The 25,274-nt window shown below is 32.2% G+C and overlaps 1 protein-coding gene across 2 annotated transcripts in view; it reads right to left on the reverse strand.

The window, feature by feature from the left end:
• Positions 1-25,274, reverse strand: part of LOC126774277 (extracellular sulfatase SULF-1 homolog) — a 100,143-nt gene that overhangs the window by 41,215 nt on the left and 33,654 nt on the right. Inside the window, exons 2-3 of one of the 2 annotated variants that reach the window (XM_050495727.1) lie at positions 2,344-3,160; positions 1,720-1,859 (exon numbers count right to left, since the gene is read on the reverse strand). In XM_050495727.1, the coding sequence (XP_050351684.1) occupies positions 1,720-1,859; positions 2,344-3,011 (808 nt within the window). In that variant the 5' untranslated portion in view covers positions 3,012-3,160. The remainder of the gene's footprint in view (positions 1-1,719; positions 1,860-2,343; positions 3,161-25,274) is intronic. The other variant, XM_050495718.1, reaches the window with a different exon arrangement.

Genomic DNA, 25,274 nt, shown 5'->3' on the forward strand with positions numbered 1-25,274 from the left:
TCATAAATACCTGCGTTTTTATTTAATAGTAACTATTAAATTTCATTCCGATAAACCGATTTATGGATTTCTTATTATTGACGTGTAAATTTTATTACACGCAATAAAAGATTATTCGAATGGAATTTTGCCTTTGAATATATACATATAAGCTTGATACGAATGGAACTGCAGAAAAGAGTTTATTATACTATTATTAAAATTATGTTTTTTTCTAGTCTTTTATATATTATATATTATACTTCAAATATGCATAAAGTATTTGACATATTTTTTTAACTAAATTATTACATTATTTACTCGAAATACTTACATAAAAAATATATTCAGTACACATGATTAGAGTGATAAATATCATTTCAAATATACCTATAATTTAACGAATAAATTAAAGGATTTTTCGCAAATAGCACTTTATAATAACATCTGGACTCGATTATAAATGTCAACGTTATAAATAAAAGGGTAATATTTAACTTTTTTTTTCGTAACTACAGCTGTATATCAGATTGATACTGGCAATAAATTTTAAAATGTCCCGTAAAAGTGAGCATGTGAAGTGTCATAACTTATGTATTATTTGTTACTTCATGGTATTTTAATATTTGTTTGTTTATTATTAATTAAATTTAATGCAAATTTTCAAACTAAGCTTGGCTACTTAATGAATATTATATATATTTTATACTAAAAAATATTATAGACAAGATATTATGATAAAAACATAGATAATAAAATGGCGTAGAATTAGTGCAGTAAGCAAAGTGTATTTGTAAATAATGAATACATATACCTAAGCAATCAGAAAGAGTACCTACGAAGTTTTTTGCCGGTTCTGCTCGGTAGTATCTACATTCCATCATTTGGTAGCATTGTTTTATATTAATTGTAAAATGATGATTGAAAAGTGCTTGAGTAGCTTTGGTTACTTGAATAGGGTTTGTTTTGATTTTTACTGCTTCATATTAATTATAAATAACTAAAGCACAAATTCCATGATGCTAACCAAACATGTTTTAAAAAAACTTTATACCAATATTATAGTTGAGATGGCTTTTAAAAATTATTTGCAACGCTTCAGGCTTATAAATGATAAAACTTATAATGAGAGGAATAAGGGAACTTTAGGTAACTATCTTGGCGGGGATTTTGCATATTTATTAGTAAGCCAAGTTTAAAATTTAAAGGTTTCGTTGGTTCAGCTGCTAGCTTCTACGGCTGCAGATGACGAGACTGAATCTCGGGTCGGCTCAAAAAGTTATGGAGTCTTCAGTCAAGTTATTCTAGGCAGCAGTTCAGAGTTAAGAAATTGGTAAACTAGTAAGTATTACTCTCGTGTGTCTCGGAAAGCACGAGAAGCCGTTACACGCGTTATCTCTTTCCGGACATTTTATGTATATCATAAGGTCATTTTACATTATTCCAGTGAGGTAATAGAGACCGCGCCTGTATCTGCAGACACACTTGTGCAATTTATTCTAACATTATATTGTAAAGATCTGTTCAACCTAACCTAAGCCTTAAAAAAAACTTAATTTTGATAAGATCTATAGGGTGTGGGGCCCCCACACTAGCACCACCTCAACACCAGGACTCTTTTTCGACTGCTGACTCCTTTTGCAATACAACATTTTATGTAAAATTCAAATTGTCATTGTTTATTTTTGTTGTGTTTAGTATTTATAAAGTTTTTGCTTTTCTAAATAAAATAATACTTACCAGTTCGATAACCAGCGTTTGAAAGGTATGTGGCAAAGGTGTTGGTTTCATGCTTGGCCTGCCACATCGGTGATGAACAGTTGTCATTATTCGTGTACACGTTGTGGTTGTGAACGTAGACACCAGTAAGCAAGGAACTCCTAATAATATGAACACAAAATATTTGTTAAGTAAAGACAGAGTTTATAATAACTATGTACGAATTTCTAATTTGTAAGTTCGCCCACCAGTGGGATATTTCAGTATAATAATTTCTATAATAAGTCATGAATGTACATACGATTTACGTATTTTATTTATTTATTATATTAATGTGATATATTTAATATGAAGAAAACTAATATAAGTCCAAAGGAGTAAATAAAAAGTATATCTAAAGGATCTAATCAGTCATATAGGTCATATTACGAAAATTAATTGACCAATGATTTAAAGTCAAAGTGTTTAATCTCGAATACTCCCATTTAAATTCTTAATTTCTTAAAAATAAATATTGTCAAGGATTATGCTTGATATTTAAATTCCCATCAGATTAAAGAGCATAATTAATTTATCGAATATATATTGTCATATTATATTTTATGTAGCTATAGCTTTAAAACTATTTTTAAATATAGAACCTACCTTGAAGGGCAACACATTGGCGTTGTCGTATATGCATGGCGAAACTCGGCTCCTGCACTTCTAATTGCCTTCATAGTCCGGGGCATAAAGTTGAGACTGCCGAGTTCAACGTCTTGATCATCAGTCAGGATTAATATTATGTTTGGCTTCTTTTCTCTCGGCTGTGGGTATGGAATGAATCCACCACTCTGCCATTTGTTAGTCAACTTTGGTTTGAATCTAGTTGTGTTTTCTCTCACTGGAGATCGATCAGGTTTATTTTGGTTACCAGATTTTTTTCTATCATTTGCTTTATCTGAATTACTTTTATTCCAGTGTTTTTCTGATTTACGAGGTTTGTCATCTCGTCTATTGTAGGGCTCAGTCCGATTGGTTATTAATTCTTCAGAAGAGTAAGCATCTGAGCCTCTTCTCCTGTCGCGTCTGATTTCATGTTCACGTTCCCAAAATCTCCGTCTATCGCTGCGATATCTTGAACTGTTTCTGTGCCTTAAGTATCTCCTTTCTGGAACATCTGTCAGAGTTCCATTAAAAGTGGTCCGGTTCCGATTATTTTCTTTATTTCTTAATTCTCTAGCCCGTGAATCTTCGTCTTCTAGAGATTCCCTTTTTGCGGTGATTAATAGAAAATTCCATGTTAATAATAGTGATATTATTTTAAAGTTCATTTTATATTATGTTTATTTTCTATTAGTAAATTAAGCTTCAGTGCTTAATAATTATAATAATTCCAAAATTTTATGGTAATCCTTCATATTTAATTATTTGCGTAACCCGAACTAAGCGTTTTAACATTCCAAGTACCATCTTGTGCTACCTGAAACAATATAAAACAAATTATATGATAGATAAGGATATAAGAAGAGAATTTACTGCATCTATAATTTTTTTATTAAGAAATGCTAAATGAGGTTCTATATCTTCTTGTTTAATATTTATAGCTTTATACAATTATCTTATTATTCTGTATAAACATATTAATCTATGATCAAACACACTCTTATAATACAACAAGCTTAAAATAGTTTAATAAAACTATTGTCTGCACCAGAAAAACAAATGCACTTGACCATACCTTGCCATCGTAAAGCTATTAAATCACAAGAGAAAACATAGACCGTAATGCCGCACTATAACCTCGCAATTTTATTCCAGCTATTAAAATATTGAGTTACTCTAGCGTACATGAAACGTTTTATGGCAATATATCAGAGAAGCAATCAGGGAACTGCTTTTAACAGAATTGAACTGGCATGCGTTGGAGCCCTTTGCAAAAATAAAATGCTCTTTTCCTTCAAACCCAATTGATACTTTTATACACTTATCTAATTCATCCAATAATAATGCACCCTAATAAACTAGACATTTCATTAATACCTGATTGTTAGAGTAATTATGCTTATTAAATATGTAGATCGCAAAGGAATGTTGTAAGTTAATTTGTCCAACTTCTTCCATTTAAGTTATCTTATGTTAATGGTGGATTAAGATAAGAAAGTCTGTATGTTTGCGAAGAAACTTTGAGACATGTATTATCAGTTATTCTGCAGGAGTTCGCATAAGTGATTAGACACAAAATCGTTCTTCTTAACAGAAAATGAGTAGCAATTTACTTTCTTATGTTTAAATCAATTCAAAGACTTAGCAACTTTAAAACTGATTACCAATAATTTATTTATTCATTTATTTAGAGACAAGTAAATTTCTTAATGGATAGACTAAAAAACAAAAAGAAATTATTGTGTTACAATTTTAGTTCTTATGTCATATGTTTGACATATGACAATAAATATAATATACATATATAATAATTGTACAAAATAATGATTGCGACGGTAGCAAACACAGTAGCAGTATTATTGTACCATATATATAATGTATTGTGAGTACAAAACCGTTAGAGCATGTAGATTTTAACCGAAATCCTGAGCGTAAATCGGAGCAATAACTAACGAATACTTACTTAATTCGGTATCTTATTTATTTATAACTAACCTTACGCATAGATAGTCGAAAGGTGAAGAAAGAGATCGTGAAAAAACATCCTTTTCCAATTAACACGTGTCATGTTAATTACTAAAGATTTTTGTCTAACAGATATTTACAAAATGTTATTGTAAACATTTAATTTTCGTATTCATAATTCATTTCGTGCTCATCGATTACAGAAAACGTCGTGAGGAAACCTGCATGTGTCAGATGAAAATCTACTACTGACTGACTAAGCCCAGCTGTGTATACAAGCTGTTACTTTTGCTTATGTAAACGTAGTAATGCTTATATGTAAAACCTTAGTTTTATATAATAGTACATGTAGTCAGACTCTTGTCAGCATTAATTTCAATTCCTGTTAACCCTATACCTATTAAGTGTCATGTACCTATTTTAATTTAAATATGATATCTTTATACATAATAACTCAATTAAGTGACAATCTTAAAAATAATGTGCGGAATAAAATGATATCATTTAGAATTTAAAAATTAAATTACAAGTATAATGGATGATATTGTACACTCTTTAATTTGTTTAAATATTCAAACAAGAAAAATTATAATGAGATTAGTCTAAAAGAAGTTGTAATGTACTAATAACACTGGCCATCAACAATGAAATTTGGGTACAAGATCAAGTGTCCGAGCTAAAAGAGAAACAAAATGCGAAAAGAAAAACAATCGCATGCCAGGCTCAGTTTGGTCTATTGACAATTGACATAAGACACGCTTAGAAACTAACGTACTGTAACGTGTACGTGTTTCTAAAAACGTGTAAAAACTACTCACGTATAATGAGAAAACGATGGTGTATTTTGTTTTCAATAGAAATACATTTTGTATGGTATGGTACATTTAGTATCTAGATAGTATTTTATCACATTGGGACAAATTATAATAAAATAATTTTTTTAATTCGTTCGTATTTGTAAGAAAAATTGTAAATAATTTAACAAAATTGAACACTTTTAATTCTCCTGGACCAACTGCACAGGAGAAATTTTATTCTCTGTTGAAAATGACTGCCGTGGCCGAAATCTGTGAAGAAAACGGCATCACTTATTTTCTGGTACAACTACACTCATTGCCCATTTATTTGAGGTCAGTGCTTAACTTAATACAGTTTTTTATAATTTTGGTGAATTCCAAACCTGAAGAGGTGACCACTTGCATTAAGGCAGTTCATTTGCCTACCTTCTCAAAATATATAGTAAAGTATAGCAACAGCTAATTTATAAATCACAAGTACATAAATAATAATTCAGAGAATTCGACCTACAAATTAAAAAGCAGTTTTAATGTTTGCAGTGCTTTTTTTGGATCGGCATATTGTGAAAAGCGTCAGTGGATCGCCAATATTATCAACGGTCACATATAGCTAATATGTTAGTAACAATTACAAATAAATGGTATCTTGTTCGTATGCATGCCACCCCAGCGCGCGCGCCATTGATCTTGATTTATGTTCGTGCAGACCGTGACGTAATTGATAGGGGCTCCGAACGATCGATGTGGACAAGCGGCAGACAAGAATATTGTCCTAGCCACGCCACTCAATTTAAAAGTTCATACATCTTCCAATACTTATCGTATATGGAAAAAAACAAAATGCCTCGACAAAATATATTAAAATCGAAAAACTTCCTTCAAGTAGACTTTAACTAGCCCTTTTAAAATGTAATTGTGCGATTGCAATTTTTAATCCGGACATTTAATTTGTGCTTATAATTCAATTCGTGCTCGACGGTAAAGGATAATCTTAGAGATTAGATTGTGCAGGTTGCACATGAGTTAAGAAAGTCACCACGTGGCTAATTTGGTGGATACCATCTCGCATTGGAGAAGTGTGGTGGAGTAAGCTCCAAACCTTTTCCTCAAAAATGACTGTTTAAAGTTTGCAAGCTGTTACTTTACTTTTACTATATATACATCAATCAACAGCCAATCGTTGTCCACTGCTGAACATAGGCCTCTCCCAAGGTGCGCCAAAGCTCCCTGTCCTCCGCCTTCCGCATCCAGTTGGTGCCCGCCACCTTCTTAAGGTCGTCGGTCCACCTGGCTGGAGGGCGCCCTACGCTGCGCTTGCCGATTCGCGGTCTCCACTCTAGGACTCGTCTGCTCCAACGGCCATCGGTCCTACGACATACGTGACCAGCCCACTGCCACTTCAGCCTGCTAATTTTGCAAGCTATGTCGGTGACTCCGGTTCTTTTCCGGATAATCTCATTTCTGATCTTATCCTTCAAAGATACTCCGAGCATAGCTCGCTCCATAGCACGCTGAGCGACTTTGAATTTGTGGACTAGTCCCGCAGTTAGTGTCCACGTTTCGGCACCGTATGTCATGGCAGGTAAGACGCATTGGTTGAAGACTTTCGTCTTCAAACATTGCGGTATAGACGACTTGAAGACTTGACGAAGGTTGCCAAATGCTGCCCATCCCAAGCGAATTCTTCGATCGGCTTCCTTCTCGAAGTTGTTCCTACCGACTTGTATTATCTGTCCTAGGTAGGTATATTCACTAACAACTTCGAGAGGTTTCCCCTCGACGTATATCGGTCCCGGCACGACATGCCTATTGAACATGACCTTGGTCTTGTCCAAGTTCATACCGAGACCGACACGCCGGGAAGACTCGCCTAGGCTACGCAGCATTTCGGTGAGTTGTTCCAGCGACTCTGCTATGATGACGATATCGTCGGCAAATCGAAGGTGTGAGATGTACTCGCCGTTTACATTGACTCCATACCTAGTCCAATCCAGCGTTTTGAAAACGTCTTCCAACGCGTTGGTGAACAGTTTCGGGGATATTACATCCCCCTGTCTCACCCCTCTGCGCAGTTGGATCGCCTTCGTCTTACAGTCCTGGATGTGGACAGTCATTGTAGCGGCGTTGTACAGACATCTCAGTACCTCGATATATCTCCAATCGATATGACATCTCTGCAATGGGTCGAGCACTGCCCAGGTTTCGATGGAGTCGAAGGCTTTCTCGTAGTCCACAAATGCCATACAAAGCGGCTGATTGTACTCTTCGGTCTTCTGCACAATCTGCCGAACAGTATGGATGTGGTCCACGGTGCTGTAGCCTGATCGAAAGCCGGCTTGCTCTGGGGGCTGGAACTCGTCAAGTCGTCTGGCGAGACGGTTCGTGACGACTCTTGAGAACAGCTTATACACGTGACTCAGGAGGGAGATTGGTCTGTAGTTTTTCAAGAGGGTTTTATCACCTTTCTTGAAAAACAGTACCACCTCACTCCCGCTCCAAGTTTCCGGGGTCTTGCCATGTTGGATGACGGAATTAAAGAGGCTTGCTAGCTCTTTCAGGACCGGAGTCCCGCCTGCCTTAAGCAACTCTGTTGTGATTCCGTCATCTCCCGGAGCTTTGTTGTTTTTAAGCTGTTCTAGAGCCGCCCTAATCTCTCCTTGGTCAACGACCGGGAGCTCCTCGGAGTAATGGCGCATAAGAGGGGCGCGCTGGTCATCAATACTGATTCCCACGGGTTTATCCGATCTTGAAGAGAACAACTGCCCATAAAACCTCTCTACTTCTCCGATAATCTCGGGCCTAGAGGTAACGACCCCACCATTTTCAGTTTTAAGTTTTGTCAGGCGCGGCCTCCCAAACTTGCGAGCGAACACTTTCGATCCCCGATTTTGCTCAATCGCAGCCTTGATGGCACGGGTATTGGAGCGTCGGAGATCGCGTCGCGTCAGCGTTTTTATTGTTCGGTTTAAGGCCTTATCTGACAAAAACGATGGTAGTTCTCGTCGTTTTCTCATGAGCTCGAGTGTCTCAGCAGAGAGTTTTGGTGCGTTGTCTCTTCTCTGTGGCGGAAAACACTTGCGGGATGTGTTTTGCAGTATTTTGACCAGCGTGTCGGTTCTCTCATCAATGCTGCTTATGGTTTCCAACGCGGTGAATTGATTTTGAAGTTCCATTTGGAACTTTTCGGAGCCTTGAGCAGCTTGGAGCATGGTAGGTCGGAGAGTAGACCTCATCATTCTCGATCTTTCGGCTTTTAAGTTGATATTTAGAGTGCCTCGAACCAAGCGGTGATCACTTCCGGTATTAAACCTGTTGATCACTGAAACATCTCTAAATATGTATCTCTAAATATAATATCTATATATATATATATATATATAACACTGCTAAATGCTAATGCTAAAGTTAATATATATATATATATATATATTATATTATATATATATAAATATATATATTTAGTTCCCAAGGTTGGTGGCACATTGGCGATGTAAGCGATGGTTAACATTTCTTACAATGTCAATGTGTATGGGCGTTGTGACCACTTACCATCAGGTGGCCAATATCGTCCGCCAACCTATACTATAATATATATATATATATGTATTATAAAATAAGTGTGTGTGTTATATTTATAATATAAGTGTTTTGTCTTATAAGTACAAACAACATTTGTCTTATGTTAATTATTTGTTCACATTGCATGTATTACGCGTGAAAACGGCAATTTGATATTTTTATAAATAACGGGTTCATTGACACCTAGTGTTTTGTTTATACTCCATTACAGTATACCATTATTGAAATTGTTCGTTTGTTTATAAGTTTAAAGCACGCTTTCTATTTTCAACGAGAATAAGCCATGGTTGGTAAGAAAATCTTGATGAATATTAAATTTAAAACAGACTAAACCATTGAAAGTTTGCTAACTGCTCCATTTGTTATGAAATTAACTTTTATGACAATTGCATTTATATATTATTATTTTTTACAATATGTTAAAGGGGGTTTTTATACCATGTTATAAAATTATATAGAATTTTGCTTTCCATTCTTTTAGATCTTATAGTTTTCTCTTCCAATTTATTCCTGCTAGTGCTACTCTTTTTTTTATAAACTAGGTAGGCAAATTAAATAAGGCCACTTGATGGTAAGTGCCACCACCGCCACTAGACATTCGCGCTGTAAGAAATATTAACTAATCCTTACATAATGTAAATTATAAAATGTTTATATAAATTCTTCCTATGTCGCCCTCGTATCCTCGCCAGTTATTGTTCTTCTTTTATTTTCTGAGAAGCATTCACTGATTCATATTATTGGCTCATTAATTAGGTCTTTTGTTCCTCATCATATATCGTGTCCAGATACTCAAGTTTTTTTTTAAATACAAAAGAAGTTCTATTCCGTTGAATGTATATTCCACCTGCTAGTAAGTTCCGAATGAATATCTAACTCGTAAATTAATTAAATTAAAAGTATAATTATTTTTAATGTGAAGCTTTAGCATCGGTAATAAAAATATTTCATACGATACTAAAACATTATGATAGAATACGAAAGTTTTAGCAACAACCTTGAAAAAAGCTTATGTAAACCTCATTAATGGTTTCGAGAAACATTATTCTTTCAATTAATTTTAGAATCGGTAAACACTGCTTCTGGTAATTACTCACAGCCTAAACTCATACACAACGCGGATAATGTTCAAGTTAATACTTTTGAATCTTACACTGAAAATGTTCCCAAAATTTCTCAAGGTTCTTCAGTTATGGCGCTTGAATTAATTCAGTAAGTAAGTAACAGTACAGTAACACTGACTGCCTCGTTAGTCTAGTAAGGCCTTGATGTAAGGCCGCAGACCTGGAGGTCCTGGGTTCAATTCCCAGGTCGGGCCAATAAAAATTTATTGGATTGAGAAAATTCTCAATAGCAGCCCGGAGTCTGGAAGTTGAAAGTGTGTTCACTCCCGTGCCTCCGAAAGCACGTAAAGTTGGTCCTGCGCCTCAACTCTTTCCGGTCGTGTCGGATTGCCGTCTCATCGGATTATTAGAGTTAGGGAATAGAGAATGCATCTGTGTTTGCGCACACACTTGTGCACTATAATATCTCCTGCATATTTGGCTAATCTCTCTTGTGATTGGTCGCCGTGGCCGAGAGGTCTGGTCTGGAGGACATTATTATTATTAACATTACAGTAACAGCCTGTGAATGTCCCATTGCTGGGCTAAGGCCTCCTCTCCCTTTTTTAAGGAGAAGTTTTGGAGAGTATTCCACCACGCTGCTCAAATGCGGATAAGTGGAATACACATGTGGCACAATTTCAGTGAAATTCGACACATGCAGGTTTCCTCGCGATGTTTTCCTTCACCGTCAAGCACGAGATGAATTATAATAACAAATTAAGCACATGAAAATTCAGTGGTGCTTGCCCGGGTTTGAACCCACGATCATAGGTTAAGAGTCACGCGTTCTTACCACTGGCCCATCTCGGTATTCATTCATCATACATAGTATGCGTTTCTCGTTTGTATTTCGTGCAAAATCTATTTTGGAAAAAAATGTTAAAACAATTTTCTGTTTTAAATTAGTTTTGGAAAAAACTAACAATAGATTTTTGTAGTTGTAGGTCCAATATTCAGATATATTTAAAAAAAAATAGTCATTCTCAGTTTCAGTCAGCGATAGCAGGACCTAATAAAATGTAAATCGGAAGCAAACATTTTTGATATTTTAAGTATACTAAAAACATGTACCAATTTTCAGCACTACTCAAATTTTCATAAGCTTACTACTATTTGTTTTGTCTATTTTGATATAGATTTTTTATTTTAGATTTTATTTTTTTGCTAGACACAGAAATATATATTTATAGTTTTAAAACTATTCAGTGTCAAGACAGATATATATTTTTAGTCAGACATTATGTTAACTCAGTCAGAGAGAAATTTAACCGGTAAAATTCCGAGCGAATGTTGCCGGATCTTTTAACACAACAACTTTGTACGTAAGATTTGTATATTTTCATAATGTCTACAGGAAATCTAGCTACATTATAAAATATAAAATATATCTTACAATTAATTTCATTGATCGCACACCTCGCCCAAATAATGTTCCTGACTAAAAAACAAAAATATGTTTCATTTTATAGAGGTTGGAGACATGTACTACTTGTTATTTTGTGTGTTTGTAAATTGTGCGTGCAATAAACAAATAAGACAATGTAGAAAACGTTCTTACAAGTATATATTTATAGTTTAATTTGTCAGAAAATATAAATCTTAGTCAAAATAAACAACTTAGCGATTCATTTCAATCGTTTTTTTTATAAACTTCTCGTCGCGGTTTCATGCGGGTCAAATAAGGGTAAAAAATAATAATTTCGCAATATATAAGTTTATGCGGCGCACGCCAGTAATACACCGAGTCGTCATGATTTTTCCAACATCTTCAACAATCATCGTCACATTTCAGCCAATTTACACAAACCATAATTAATTATACACCAAAAGCCTTCCTTATAAGCCATTCTATCCATTGATGAAACTCCCTTCGGTCTTAGACGCGGCGGGGTGACTTTGCTTTATAATATGTGATGTTTCCGTTTAAAGTTTGCAATTTTCAATTAATAAGTTTTATAATAAACAATCATTGCCAATATGTTAGCAATTAATTGAGTATAATTGGATATTTTATTATATTTAAATTATAAGTAATAATACAGTGCAATATCCGTGAAAGTAGCCTTAGATATAAAAAGGTGAAGAAGATGACCGAAACCTTGTTTTAATTAATGTTTATGAAGCCCAAGATTTCGTTTTATTTCCGTTGACTTGTTAATTCAGCGCAGTCCTCTGTTATTTAGGTATGCGTACCCACGATTTACCTCTCACCAAAAAACTCATTACACCGCTTAGTGAATCGCATCTTTAATTTGAGCCTCATTACTTTTTAAGTGCACTTGTTTTACTGCGTTCGTTAACAGCCGGACGGCAATCACCATTTTGTGAACAATTACCATCGTCTCTTTAAAGTTTCACGACTCTAACTGACCGACTTTTTAAACGAGTTTCATTTTAAATTACAAGATTTAAGAGTTGAAGGAAAACATTAAAGATTGCATATATTTTGAATGTTAGATTATCTTTATATAGCCTTCTAAAGATAGATAAAAAATATGTCTCCTTATACAGATTTTATATATTTATAATATATATTTATAATAGATATTTTAAAACATATTTTGGTATATTATATCCAATGTTTTTTAAAATTAAGAAATACTTAAATAGATATGGTACGAAAATTATCTAAAGAATCGCAAGCATGTATTTTTTTCAGATGAGACATTTCCACGGCTTTGTATTCTGAAAAATACGGAAGTAACATAATTTATCTTTCTTCTCTTATGATCTTATGGAAATCATATAATACATCAGAATAAATTTTGTAGGATTGGTTTCTGAACATGAATTTCATCTCAAAGTTTCATGCAAACAAATTTTGTAGAAGATATGACTGCCTGGCATATCAACGCACAGCCTGAACTGGGGTTATTAGTATTCCAACGCGAGCGCAGTCGTCGATAAAGCGCTAGTTTTTATATAAGCTTATTAATTAGATAATATACATGCAATGTATCAAAAAAATAAAACTCACTATCCTATGGAATTGCTTTTTATTATCTATAACAGTTTACAATTAAAAAGAAAAAATAGATTCTTACGGCTATTTGTAATGAAGCTCTTGATAAAAAATTAATAGCTCATTATAGATTCCGCGGAGGTTTTTATCAATTTGAATTTAATATCTTCAAATGTTTTGCAGAATATTAATTTAATTGATTTAGATTAATATAATCGATTATTAGTCGTAACATTATTTTATTTTAATTCAATTATAAAAATAAATACATAACTATTATATAAATATATTTTATAATTATAATATAAATATAAAATTACAATAAATAGAAGTCTTACAAATGTATTAGAAATGATTTTGTAGCTTTCATTGGTAGTTAAATATATAATGACATTTTTATAATAATTTAATATTTTCATAACGCATATACACACAAAGCCTCATTACAGTCATATTCTATTTACATATAATATATACAAATGCCTGTATAGATCGTTATTTTTTATGTTATGTTTACTGGTGATAGAGCTTTGTACAAGCTCGTCTGGTTAGGTACCAACCACACATCAGATATTCTACCGCAAAACAGCAGAACTTGGTATTGTTGTGTTCCGGTTTGAAGGGTGAGTGAGCCAGTGTAATTACAGGCACAAGGGACATAACATCTTAGTTCCCAAGGTTGGTGGCGCATTGATGATGTAAGCGATGGTTAACATTTCTTACAATGCCAATGTCTCTGGGCGTTGGTACCACTTACCATCAGGTGGCCCATATGCTCGTCCGCCTTCCTATTCTATAAAATAAAATGTCACTACAAATATCTTGCGACATATTCCAAACCATAAGACTCAATAAACAATAACAGCACACAATAACAAGTAATCAAAATGACGAGCGCACTCGACATTGCATAATATTGCTTTACATTTGCTTAGTAAACGAAATGTTTTATCGTTAAAATATTTTTTAGGTTCGTAATACCTAATCGTTTATGTAATGCCCAATATTTTCTGTCATATTTATCTTATACATTTAAGTTTTACAGAAAATTAAAGATTTAAAAAAAAAACAACACTTTTTTACTAATAATCTATTTGGAGGATATATATTTTTTTTTTAATTAAAATTAATATGTGTTTAATAAAATAGATATAAATTATAATAAATCTAATCTCTTGCCTTGGTGGATCGAAATTAAAAATTGTGCTTTTGAAAAATAAAGGTGCGTCTTAAAGAGTAAGAATGTGGACTCTGCTTTTAGTCCTATATTGGATGAAGTATTAACAGAGATTAATATTCATTTTAGTCGGTCATAAATTTTAAGCCGTACAAGCCTGTCTGAAACATCAAATATTTAATGTTTTATTATGAGACAGTATATCATATTTAATTGCACTGAAGCTATGTTTCATTTTTCTTGTTACAATTGTCTTCGCTCATGGTTACACTTTGGCTGTTTTATTTTCAAGTTCGTGTACAGCGTGATATACGACTTAGTAGTAGGGGTCTTATTGCCTTCATAGACAGTAGATCACGATCAGCGAGCTCCTGTTAACAATACATTGAGTATTTTATGCCAGCAGCTGTACCTACAAGCTTTAGCATATTTAAATGAAGAACAGAGTCAAGATAGAAGGAATAACGACCCCTTCGAACTTAATGTTCACCCTCAGGTATTATTCGATTTTGTTCGACAACTGTAATTTTCTTACACGAGACATTATTTAAATATAGAAGACGTCGAAATTCATGAATATTATTTCAATGAATCCTCTTTTTATAATACAAATAATCAGGTGTTTATTTAATATGAAATATATTGATAATATGACAAGAAGAGAAGTACACAGTAAGAGCTCTTAAAATGACGAGTTATTTGTATAAAATACAAAATTCCACCAATAAAGACATTGTTCAAAGCTAGCTAGCAAGAGTTAATAAACGTTACCACGTGGTAAAATAGTCTCAACGATCTAGTCAATTTATTTATTTTAACAAATTAAAAAAGGAAACATGTTAAAACCATTTCTCTAACATTAATCATTCAAAGCTCGTCTCCGCAACTTGATTAATTTGCACCATTCGTTTCCATACACGTTGGAGTTCGAGATCAATCAGTTTAAATAAGTAATGCACCGATGTGTGGTCAGCACTAAAATTAAATTGCTCCCGTTGATTGGGAATGTAACTGTTAGACTTGATATTGATACCGCCATTTAAAACTGGTCGTCCATGATCGTTTATTAGTAGTGATGGCTCTCAACTCGGAGGAATTGCTTAGACTTCCTTCTTTCACATTTTATTTTGACAGATAGATAGGTTCATTGACTTGTACGTTACGAAAGTTAAAAAAAGTTAATTCAATTGATTGCCATTACGTTTATTTATTATTAATTTGAAGTATAAAAAATATGGAATTCATATTTAAAAATTCTAATTATCGTGTTTTAATAATTTAACCCGCCTGTTGATGAAATATGCGTTAAATAAATCACAGTGTGAAATATTATTAGTTTGCAAGTCTTTTGTTTTAAGGTCGTAGTTTTCTCAAAATTTTACAATGCAACTGGCACAAGAATATAATTAGCACTGCAATATATTTTTCTTTAATAGTGTAAGTAACAACCAATTCAAAAACTATTTGAATAATTATTTTGTTTTTATAAAATTTAATTTCAAATTGTATCTATTGCCTTACTATTTTTGTACGATGGTTTATAAAGGAGTAACAGCGGGACCTAAGAAATTGGCGGGAATTGGAGAATCCGAAAGGTCATTCGACATTTGGTCACACTTACCATAAGATGGACACCGCATGTAAGAAGTATTAACCATTTCGTACATCGCCAATGCACCACCAACGTTGTTATTTTTTTTATTTTTTTATTTATTTTTAATTAAGATATAACATTGTCCGTTGTGCCTGAAGTTAAACTGGCTCACTCATCCTTCCAACCGGCACTCAATACCAAAAAATACCAAATATTGCTATTTGGCGGTAGAATATCTGATGATTGGGTGGTACCTACTCAGATGGACTTCCTCAAAACCAAGTAAATAAGTCATAGTGTGTAATCGTTATCCTGGTGTTGTTTTAAAGAGGATAATAGTAGCACATCAGTGAATATTCGCTACTTTGAGATGTATTTGTAAAAGGAAATTAAATCAAATCAAGTCGAAATATTTCATTTTAACTTGTTCGTAAAATAAGTGGCACATAACTTCATTAAAATAACATTATGGCATTTATTTATAATACATACATTATTTTTAATACTTTATTGAAATTAATTATATCATATTCATCATTTTATTTATGTAATATATTTACATAATATCATACCCTTAAGTTTTGGGTATGTCTTATATTAGAGAATGTCTCAAAAGTGGTCTCCCATTATTGAATTCCGATGTCACAGAATATCGAATAGATAATTTGCGAGAATGCTCCGCAAACGAACCCACAAAAGCGTAGGTTTATTGAATAGAATTAACGGTTTAGCAGATCATACTAATTTTATTCAATGAATAGTCAATATTATCTTTTAGAAGTACATGATCGATGTGGCAAAGTGGCTAAAAAAATTAATTATAGCCGAAAATTATATTGATATTATTACCTATATCATTAATCAATCTATCAAAACACACACGTTTCCAGACTCATGGAAAATAGCAAAAGTAATACCATTACCAAAAATCACATCAGTAGAAAACTATAAAGATCTAAGACCCATCAGCATTCTTCCGGTTATGTCAAAAATTATAGAAAAAATCGTATGTATGCAACTAACAACCTACTTAGAAACACATAACATACTTCCAGAACATCAATCTGGCTTTAGAAAAGCTCATGGAACGGCCGCTGCGTTATCAGCAGTAACAGATGATATTCTTTCGGCATCAGATAATGGTAACGGAAGTATACTCGTTTTATTAGATTTTTCAAGAGCTTTTGATTGTATAAATATTGAACTTATATTGGCAAAATTATATTACTATGGAATATCACACAATGCTTGTAAATGGTTCATGTCTTTTTTAAAGGGAAGAAAACAGTATGTTACTATAGAAAGTTCTGAACAAAAGGAACCGCTTATTTCGCACATTAAATCTAACACACGTGGAACCCCCCAAGGATCAAGTCTAAGCCCAATCCTTTTTATCATATATACAGTGGATTTAAGTCGCGAGTTAAATAGCTGTAAGATACATCAGTACGCAGATGATACTCAGGTATATCTACACTTTGATCCAAAAAATACAAACATTTCAGTAAATTTTATAAATAATGATTTAGAACATATATCTCAGTGGTCGGAAAAAAAATAATTTAGTTCTTAATGCGAATAAATCAAAATATATGGTACTGGGCAGCAAACATCAACGTGAATGCATTAAGGGACACAACTTACAGATCAAAATAGGCAATGAATCTTTAGAACAAGTAAAAGTTGCAAAAAATCTTGGTCTATACGTTGACGAAAATCTCAGATTTATAGAACATCTAAATCTGAAAATAAAAAATGCTTTTTATAAATTAAATGTTCTATATAGCTTGAGACCTTTCATGTCGGAGAAAGTGAGAGTTACCCTGGTTGAGTCACTTATTTTATCGATTTTTAATTACTGTGACACAGTGTATGGTCCCAGATTATTGAAAAAGACCGAAAAAGCTATACAAAGAGTTCAAAATGCTTGCACTAAGTTTTGTTTTGACGTTCCTAAGAGATCACATGTAGCTCCTTTCATTAATTGTCACAATATTTTAAACATGAAATCACGTAGGAAGCTTCATCTAGCAGTATCTTTACATAAAATTGTACGGAGCAAAAAGCCAAATTACTTATATCAAAAGCTTGACTGGCTAGAGAATAGAAAAGATAGGAGTGTCCGAGAAAATGAGAAGATTAAACTATTAATTCCTAAACATAAGACAGTAGGATTTAAAGGTTCTTTCAAATATGCTGCAGCAAAAATTTGGAATAACCTACCACCTCCCTTACGTGAATGTCATTTTTCAATTGTAATTTTAAAAAAATGCCTTAAAGAATATTACCTTCGTCTACAAGTAGAAGTGACTACGTAACAAAAACTTTACAAATTAATGCGAATGAAGCAAAATATGAAAGAATAGAATCCTAAAAACTTAGACTTCTCTTTATTTTTATTTAATCATAGTTTCAATTGTCCTAGCCATGACGTACACATAGAGTTATGGTTGTTATGATGCGAAGATGTGCATGCGTGTATTAAGTTTTTGTTGTTCTATTAATGTTCAGCTTTAAAATGTAGTTATTGATCTGGAGAAATTGCTTATTTACTTCTTTTTGTGCTATATAATTATGTCACTGGTTTCTCTTTTACTTGCTTTTATATCAGTTTTTGTTTTTTTTATTTTTTGTTTTATCATTTTCATTATACTTTAATATGATACGGAACGGTGCGGCGCTCTCAACTAAATCAACATAATATAGAAGGAGCAAGCTGAAAATCAGCGCTGGGCATAGCACAGCACATAGCTGAGCTTGCAACCAATTGCGATACGGTCGTCAATGAAAAAGAGTGGTAAATTAGAAAAAATGTGTCCAGTATGAATAATTTGTATCTCATAAAAAATATGTATGTTTTTCTTGAGAGTTACTTTGTAATGTACGACCTATCTGAAGCAATAAATTTTTATTATTATTATTATTATTATTAAAAAAAATTGCAGGTTCAAAGTACTTTACGTTTTCATGTGATTAATTTTTATTTATAAAAAGAGAAAGAGATTTATATATGCCGAATGAAATTCAGCTCATGTCTATAGACAGCCGCGAGCCGAGCCGAGAGGAAGTCCCTGTTACGTTTTTACTTTTTCATATTAACTAAAATTAATACGCTATAGCAACATTTTTTTTTCTTCAGGGTTTACGCAGACATGGGCATCTCACAATGTTATGACATTGGTTTTAGGTACCTACACGAATTATTAAAAATAAGGTAATTTAAACGACAATGTTTTACATCTACTAACATAAGTATTTAAGTTAATTGGTACTGGACTTGCCCTGATATAAACTATTATTATTATAAAATTATTATTAGTATTGGTATAATATAATATTACAATAGAAATATACTTATTTAAAATTATCTTATTTTAAATGTCGAAGTGTGTGTGAGAATGTCAGTTTTGTAAAAAAATAAGTTAAAAAATTATACAAACTATATGCAAGTAAACATTTTATGAAAAATGTATTCATGTCTTAATTTAGCACTAGACAAAATAAACGCGGAATAAATGAAGGTATAACTCACAAAGCGCTACATTGGGAGAGTACTTAGTAATGTGGGTGAAGTGAACGCTATGAGGTCAAGCCAAACGAATCATTTAACCATCCAAAATTGAGTCCAGCGTCAAGTTGTTTTGATGAAAAAAGAAAATATGTGTTCTTAAACCAAATAAAACGAATAAATAAATATAAACAAATAATGTTCGAAAACAATTTGTAAATCGTTTTATACACATTTAAAGTTTATATTGAAAAAGAATGCAAACAAAAATCTATATATTATAATTTGTTTTACAAAAATCATTATATTAAACAAAATATAACATTCATACGGCCAATGTCAAATAGTCTGTGGTCAAAAGACCGCACAGATTAGAAATTTTAAAGAATCCAGTTCCAAAAAATTTAAAATTTACGAACATTGAATGGTGTTTGAATTTTGATTAATGACGACTATGATCATAGAGATAGAACCTACTTTTTTACGGGAATCTCAATGACGTTTAAACTTAAAAAAATACCGAATTTAGTCAACTAGTACTTACTAGTAATAGATTAAATTGACTTATAACTATAAACTAATAATAAATATGCGAATGTAACTTTGTCTAAAGCATTGAACCGATTTTAATGAAATTTAGTATGAAGCAAATTTAAGCCCCAACGACCACGCTTAGCCTAACACGCGGGCGAAGCCGCAGTCGAAAGCTAGTATGAAATAAATGTATGTACGAAAGACGGTTTAATCCCTAAAAGAGGGAACCTTTCTAGACAACCTTTGGATAAAGGACTTGACTATAAAATTTGCAAAGCGGTGCTTGGATGGAAAGAAAATAATTAAATAAACAATATTGCCTTAAGATATTGTATGTTTTATATAGCAAGTTGGTAATTTAAGGTTTAAGAAATATTACGTCGGACATCAGGAATGTTGAATTCTAATTCAATGACTCGTAATCAAAATCAACGTAATGTTAAAATCGAGTTAAATTTAAATAAACATATCATATCATATACATATCATTTAAAATAATTTTAATAAAGTAACATAAAAAATAAAACAATTAAATAAAATGGAAATAAAAAAAGTATACGATACCGAAATAGTAGCGCACAAATTCAGACTATAAACAAAATCAAGTATCAAGATTGGCTGGCTCATGGGATTTAAACGAGCGGCCTTCACGCGATATTTTCATTAGTGCATGGCGCAGTGCCACCGCTGGCACCATGACCACGATAATAGAACTACGAATCGCTTTTGCAAAGCTTTTCATTGTTAAGTTATTGTTTGATTAATTGAGTACTTATTTAACTGTAGTATAGTCGAATAAGAGATGAATAATATAAAGAAATATAACACTTAAAAATGTACTCGGCTGGGATTGAACTCGCGATTAATAAAGCCGCTAGACCATCTTTGCTATCTGCTATCTCTGCTGCTGCGCTCGCTTTGTTGCGGAACACTTTTAACGATTTCAAAATTTGGCGGCACACAAAGAAATATATAAGTTTTAAAATTATTTACTTACCCTATACACAAAAAAATAGATTACGAACCCAATCAAATTTTATGGATTTAAATATATTCCTGTTAAAAGGATTTTTCTTTTTAAATCATATTATTTAATAATATTAACATTGTGTCTAAAATTTGGCGGCACTTAGAATTTTGCGGCCCACAAAAGCGCCGCGGCACAGTGGTTGAGAATCACCGTTATAGATAGTAGTTGAGAGCCTCTCTAATACTTTTCCTTAATATATATAATAATTTATTCAAATAAATTCTCATTCGTCTTCGCTCATTTTATACGAACAATATTTTTTAGACTTTAATTTTCATTCTAACTGTTATAATAGGCACGCTGCTCCTAATATTTAAACGTACATTTTCTCAAAAAATAATAGTAGGATTTCCACTTAAATAATAGTCTTAATTTTGAATGTTTTTGATGTACCATATTACTACTACTACGGTACTTTGATAAAATTCCAAGATTACTTCCTAAAAATGGAAATAGTTGTTAAAAAGACCAACGATAACATTTTATCATGAACGAAAAGCAACTGAAATGTTAAGTTCCGTTACTCCAGAAAGGTCAAACGAGACCGACGCGACTCGAGGTTGACTTTCGCCAAAATCAGGACAGGACCTACTTTAGGTATTTACTTTTGAAACAACAAAATAATGTACTCTTTTAGAGCATATATAGATATTAAAAATTACTAATAGACAGAATCCTATAAATATTATACGGTATCATGTATTTAACACCTCTTCGTTTTGCCGTGACAAAAACTTAAATACTTTTTAGACACTTTTATACCTAAAAACATGGCGCCAAATACATACACGTAAAAAAATTCGTCAGTCTTTGTATAAAAGCATAAAGAATTTAATTCTATAATCAAACTACAATGCTATTCATAGGTGAATGTATAGAGAAACCGGATTCAAATTGTAATTGACCTTATATAAATATAAGTAACCTACGCATAGGATTGTATTTTTTTCTTTATCTCAGTTAAATAATTAAGGGTATTTTCGGATAGTAGTTACCACATTGGAAAATAAATGTAAAATATAAATTTATTTGTCATCATATTTATTACCATATATACTAGGTCAAATTCAAGTTGCACTAAGTTTTACATAAGAAACAATTTACATAATATTATTTATTAGTGACAACTTCATTATTTGTGTAATCAAGATAATAATAACAATTCATTCTATTGTATATAAAAATAATAGTTTTTAATTATTATTTTTTTGGTTAAAACATTGTCAAAAATCCTATAATTTTACCATTAAATAGTAATTTCGATGTTTTGTACAAGAAATTAACCAGCTTCCCTGCGACCAGTGGAAGTAATTATCTACTTCCATATTATTTATCCTTTGACATCCCAAAAAAAAAATTATTATTTTATCCCAAATAATAATAACCATTACTACATAATTAAAAAAAAAGGTTTTCTGCTCTCATTACAGTGCGCCTATTAGGAAATATGTTTCTGCTAATTTTATCGAATATTAAAAATACATTATAAAAAATAAAGTTTAACTAAAATATATCTTAAGAAGACCATATCAAACGTAAGCACAGATGTATAATCAGCATAGGTCCAAATCAAATAAACAACTTGTCACATCACATTAAAACCTTACGATTAATTAATATCAAATTATCGCATTAATGTAGTCAACGCACAAATTAAAGTAATAGCTCTATTCAATTAAAATAACTGTGGATATTAATATGTTTTTACGCAGTTTAATAATTTATAACAAGGTTTAAGATTAATAATACTGGCACGTGATACGCATGCATACGTTACACAAATATAAAATTAAATATATTTATATTTAGAACAGGAAACGTGGGGAACAAAACCATACAAAAAAACGAAAGGGAAAGAAAATGACGACTCGGTTTGAATAATTTACGATAATTAAATAACCATAAAATAATTTAATAATTAATGCATTTTGTGGTTCACTTTCGTATAAACTTGTACATTAAAGTTCAAACAACCACTTCAAGCAATCAAAATGTCGACAACGACTCGCATGTCCGTTAAGAAATACTTGACATAATACGCCGGAGTCATTATCATACCGTGATTATATTTTATCACTGCAATAAATATCTCGAATAACTTTAGAAATTAATTTGTAAGCTCAGATTGGCAATAATATGTTAGAATTATTTTGATATAATATCAAGTAGACTATTTATTGTGTGAAGTCACTCTGACAGAATTTCCTGCGTGGCGGTTAATCTCAGGACCAGCCAAGTGAGCTTGAGATATTATAGTGCACAAGTGTAGTGCTAGAACAGGTGTACTCTTTATACCCTCATTCTCATAATCTAATGAAACAGGAAGTCGACACGACACGACGTGATAAAATAGGGAAACTACATTGCCTAATAAAACCTTACCTTCCTAACTTCGAGCTACTAGAAAGAATCCCTTAACTAAAAAACTCAATGAAATATTTCGAACATGACCAATTTTGGAATTTTCACGCAGCATCTCGAGATCTACTGTTTAACCGTTTTCCTATTCTACTAACACAACGGTCTCACAATGGTTCGGTCGAACGTCGATCTGAATAGAATCGGCAAAGTTATGCTTACGATAAGCATAACACTTTCATAATAGTAAAATTGAGGATCTAAAGGAGTTACAATTCAGCTAAGGTTTATTTTAGTGAGGAATTGAATCTGAAACGTATCGTAACCTTTATAAATTAGTAGAATTGGTCGCCTATATATATAAAGTATACAATACAAAACTCGTTTATTTTACTAACTGGTAGAAGGGCTTTGCGCAAACATGTCTTGTTATTCTACCACCAAAATAATGGATGGAATAATTAAATATGGTTTGATAAGCCAGTACAAACCAATATAAACAGACACAAGGGACATAAAATCTTAATTTCCATTGTTAGCAGCGCTTTGACAGCTTACGAAACAGTCAATATATATTACTGCCAATATAAATTGGTTGTGCTTACGATAAACCTCATCAGGTAATTTGTTAATTTATTTTTCTATTAAACATTTAAAAAAAAGAAAAGTGTTACCATTTATTTTAGTATCAGGGATGACGTTATTTCGTAAGAATAATCATTGAATCTTTACACTATTTGTTATGATTAGAGATCTTGTTGGCAAGTTACTGCAATAATGAAATTTTTGAATACTCTTGATATTGCTTATGCCAAAAGTCAGGTCTGAATCATCAGTTGATAAGCAAGCAGATGCAAAGTTTTTACTGATTGCTACGTCTGTTTTTTTTTAACATTTACAATAAAGGCATTGTAAATAATACAAAAAGTGGGACAATTACAGACTGTTACTTTTTTACTTTAAATCTCGAATAAAACAGTATTCCTAAGTGCTTTTCTAAAGTCAACCAAAAATTTGTACAGTACACTCATACACTTGTGTTTTATCTCCTCTAATTTGATTTGACACAGCTATATATATAGGTATATATAAAACTAGACTAGATCATGACAGGTCAAAACATTATACTATTTAAAACTAGTTGCGTATTTAACGAATTCCCACGGTTGCACAGGCGCAGATCGGGCCATGTGGCGCCTGCGCGCCGTTTCCTAGTATATATGTAACAATTTATTTAATCGCCAACAAAAATAAATACATAATTATAAACATTGCCGTATATTCCCATCACATACATACGTCATTAGACTAAACAACAATGTTTGAATACATTAAACACATGATTCGTTGTTTTGATTCCAGAATTAAGGCAAATGGTAGTTGTCAGCTTATTGATATTTATAATAATAATATAGTTCGCAAATTAAGGTAGTATGAAAACAAGTGTTATGTACTTAGCTATAATTAGTTGGCTCCTTTTTGCCAGAGAATATAAATAAAATTTAAGCTGACTTTATTTGTTTACTTAAGTGTGTGGCAACAAAAAGATTATTTCTTAAATAATAAACTGAAAAGGCTCTATATGTACGGATTTGTAATATTTAAAAATCACACTTAACATTTGAGGTAAAAAGTGCGGCATTGATAAACCATTGTGGTCTATTAGGTTAATGTTAAAAATGTATATCGTTTTGTACAAGAAACGTTTCATTCATTTCATACTGTTACATGTATAAAGTTACACCTTTAAAGTTTTCTTGAAAATGACAGACAAGTTTCATTAAAAAAAACTATCCCAATTAATCAAACACGCGAATACATTCAATAAATTGTATTTTAAATCAAAGTTTTATTATATAGTTATAGTATTATGCAAAATCGAACATGTTCACCAACATTATATTCATTATATAGAATAATATGTAATTTATAAGCAAAATCGGACTTGTTCAACAACACGCCGAACAATCTATAACTACATTACATGGGCTTAATTCTAAGCTACGGTCTGAGCTCGGTCGACAAAATGTTTTAATTTATGACGAACGAGTTCTTATAAAGGACATGTAGATACTTTTTTTTATATTAATACTATTTTTACTACGAAGCTATTAATCTTTATTATTTGAAAAAAAAACTTGCAATACCTGTTTCTTAGGAATTTCTTTTAGGAGTTTTAAAACGTTAGGCGGCCTGGATACAACATCAAGTCGGGGTATTCGCGGAAGTATATAGGTACCAGGTGGCCGAGTGAGCAAACGGTGTTCGTTCAATTCAAAGGATGTGGATAGTCCTATCGACATATCTCTCTTCCAAAAAAC

Source organism: Nymphalis io, chromosome 2 (genome assembly GCF_905147045.1).
Source record: "Nymphalis io chromosome 2, ilAglIoxx1.1, whole genome shotgun sequence".
In the NCBI taxonomy this organism is placed as follows: Eukaryota; Metazoa; Arthropoda; class Insecta; order Lepidoptera; family Nymphalidae; genus Nymphalis; species Nymphalis io.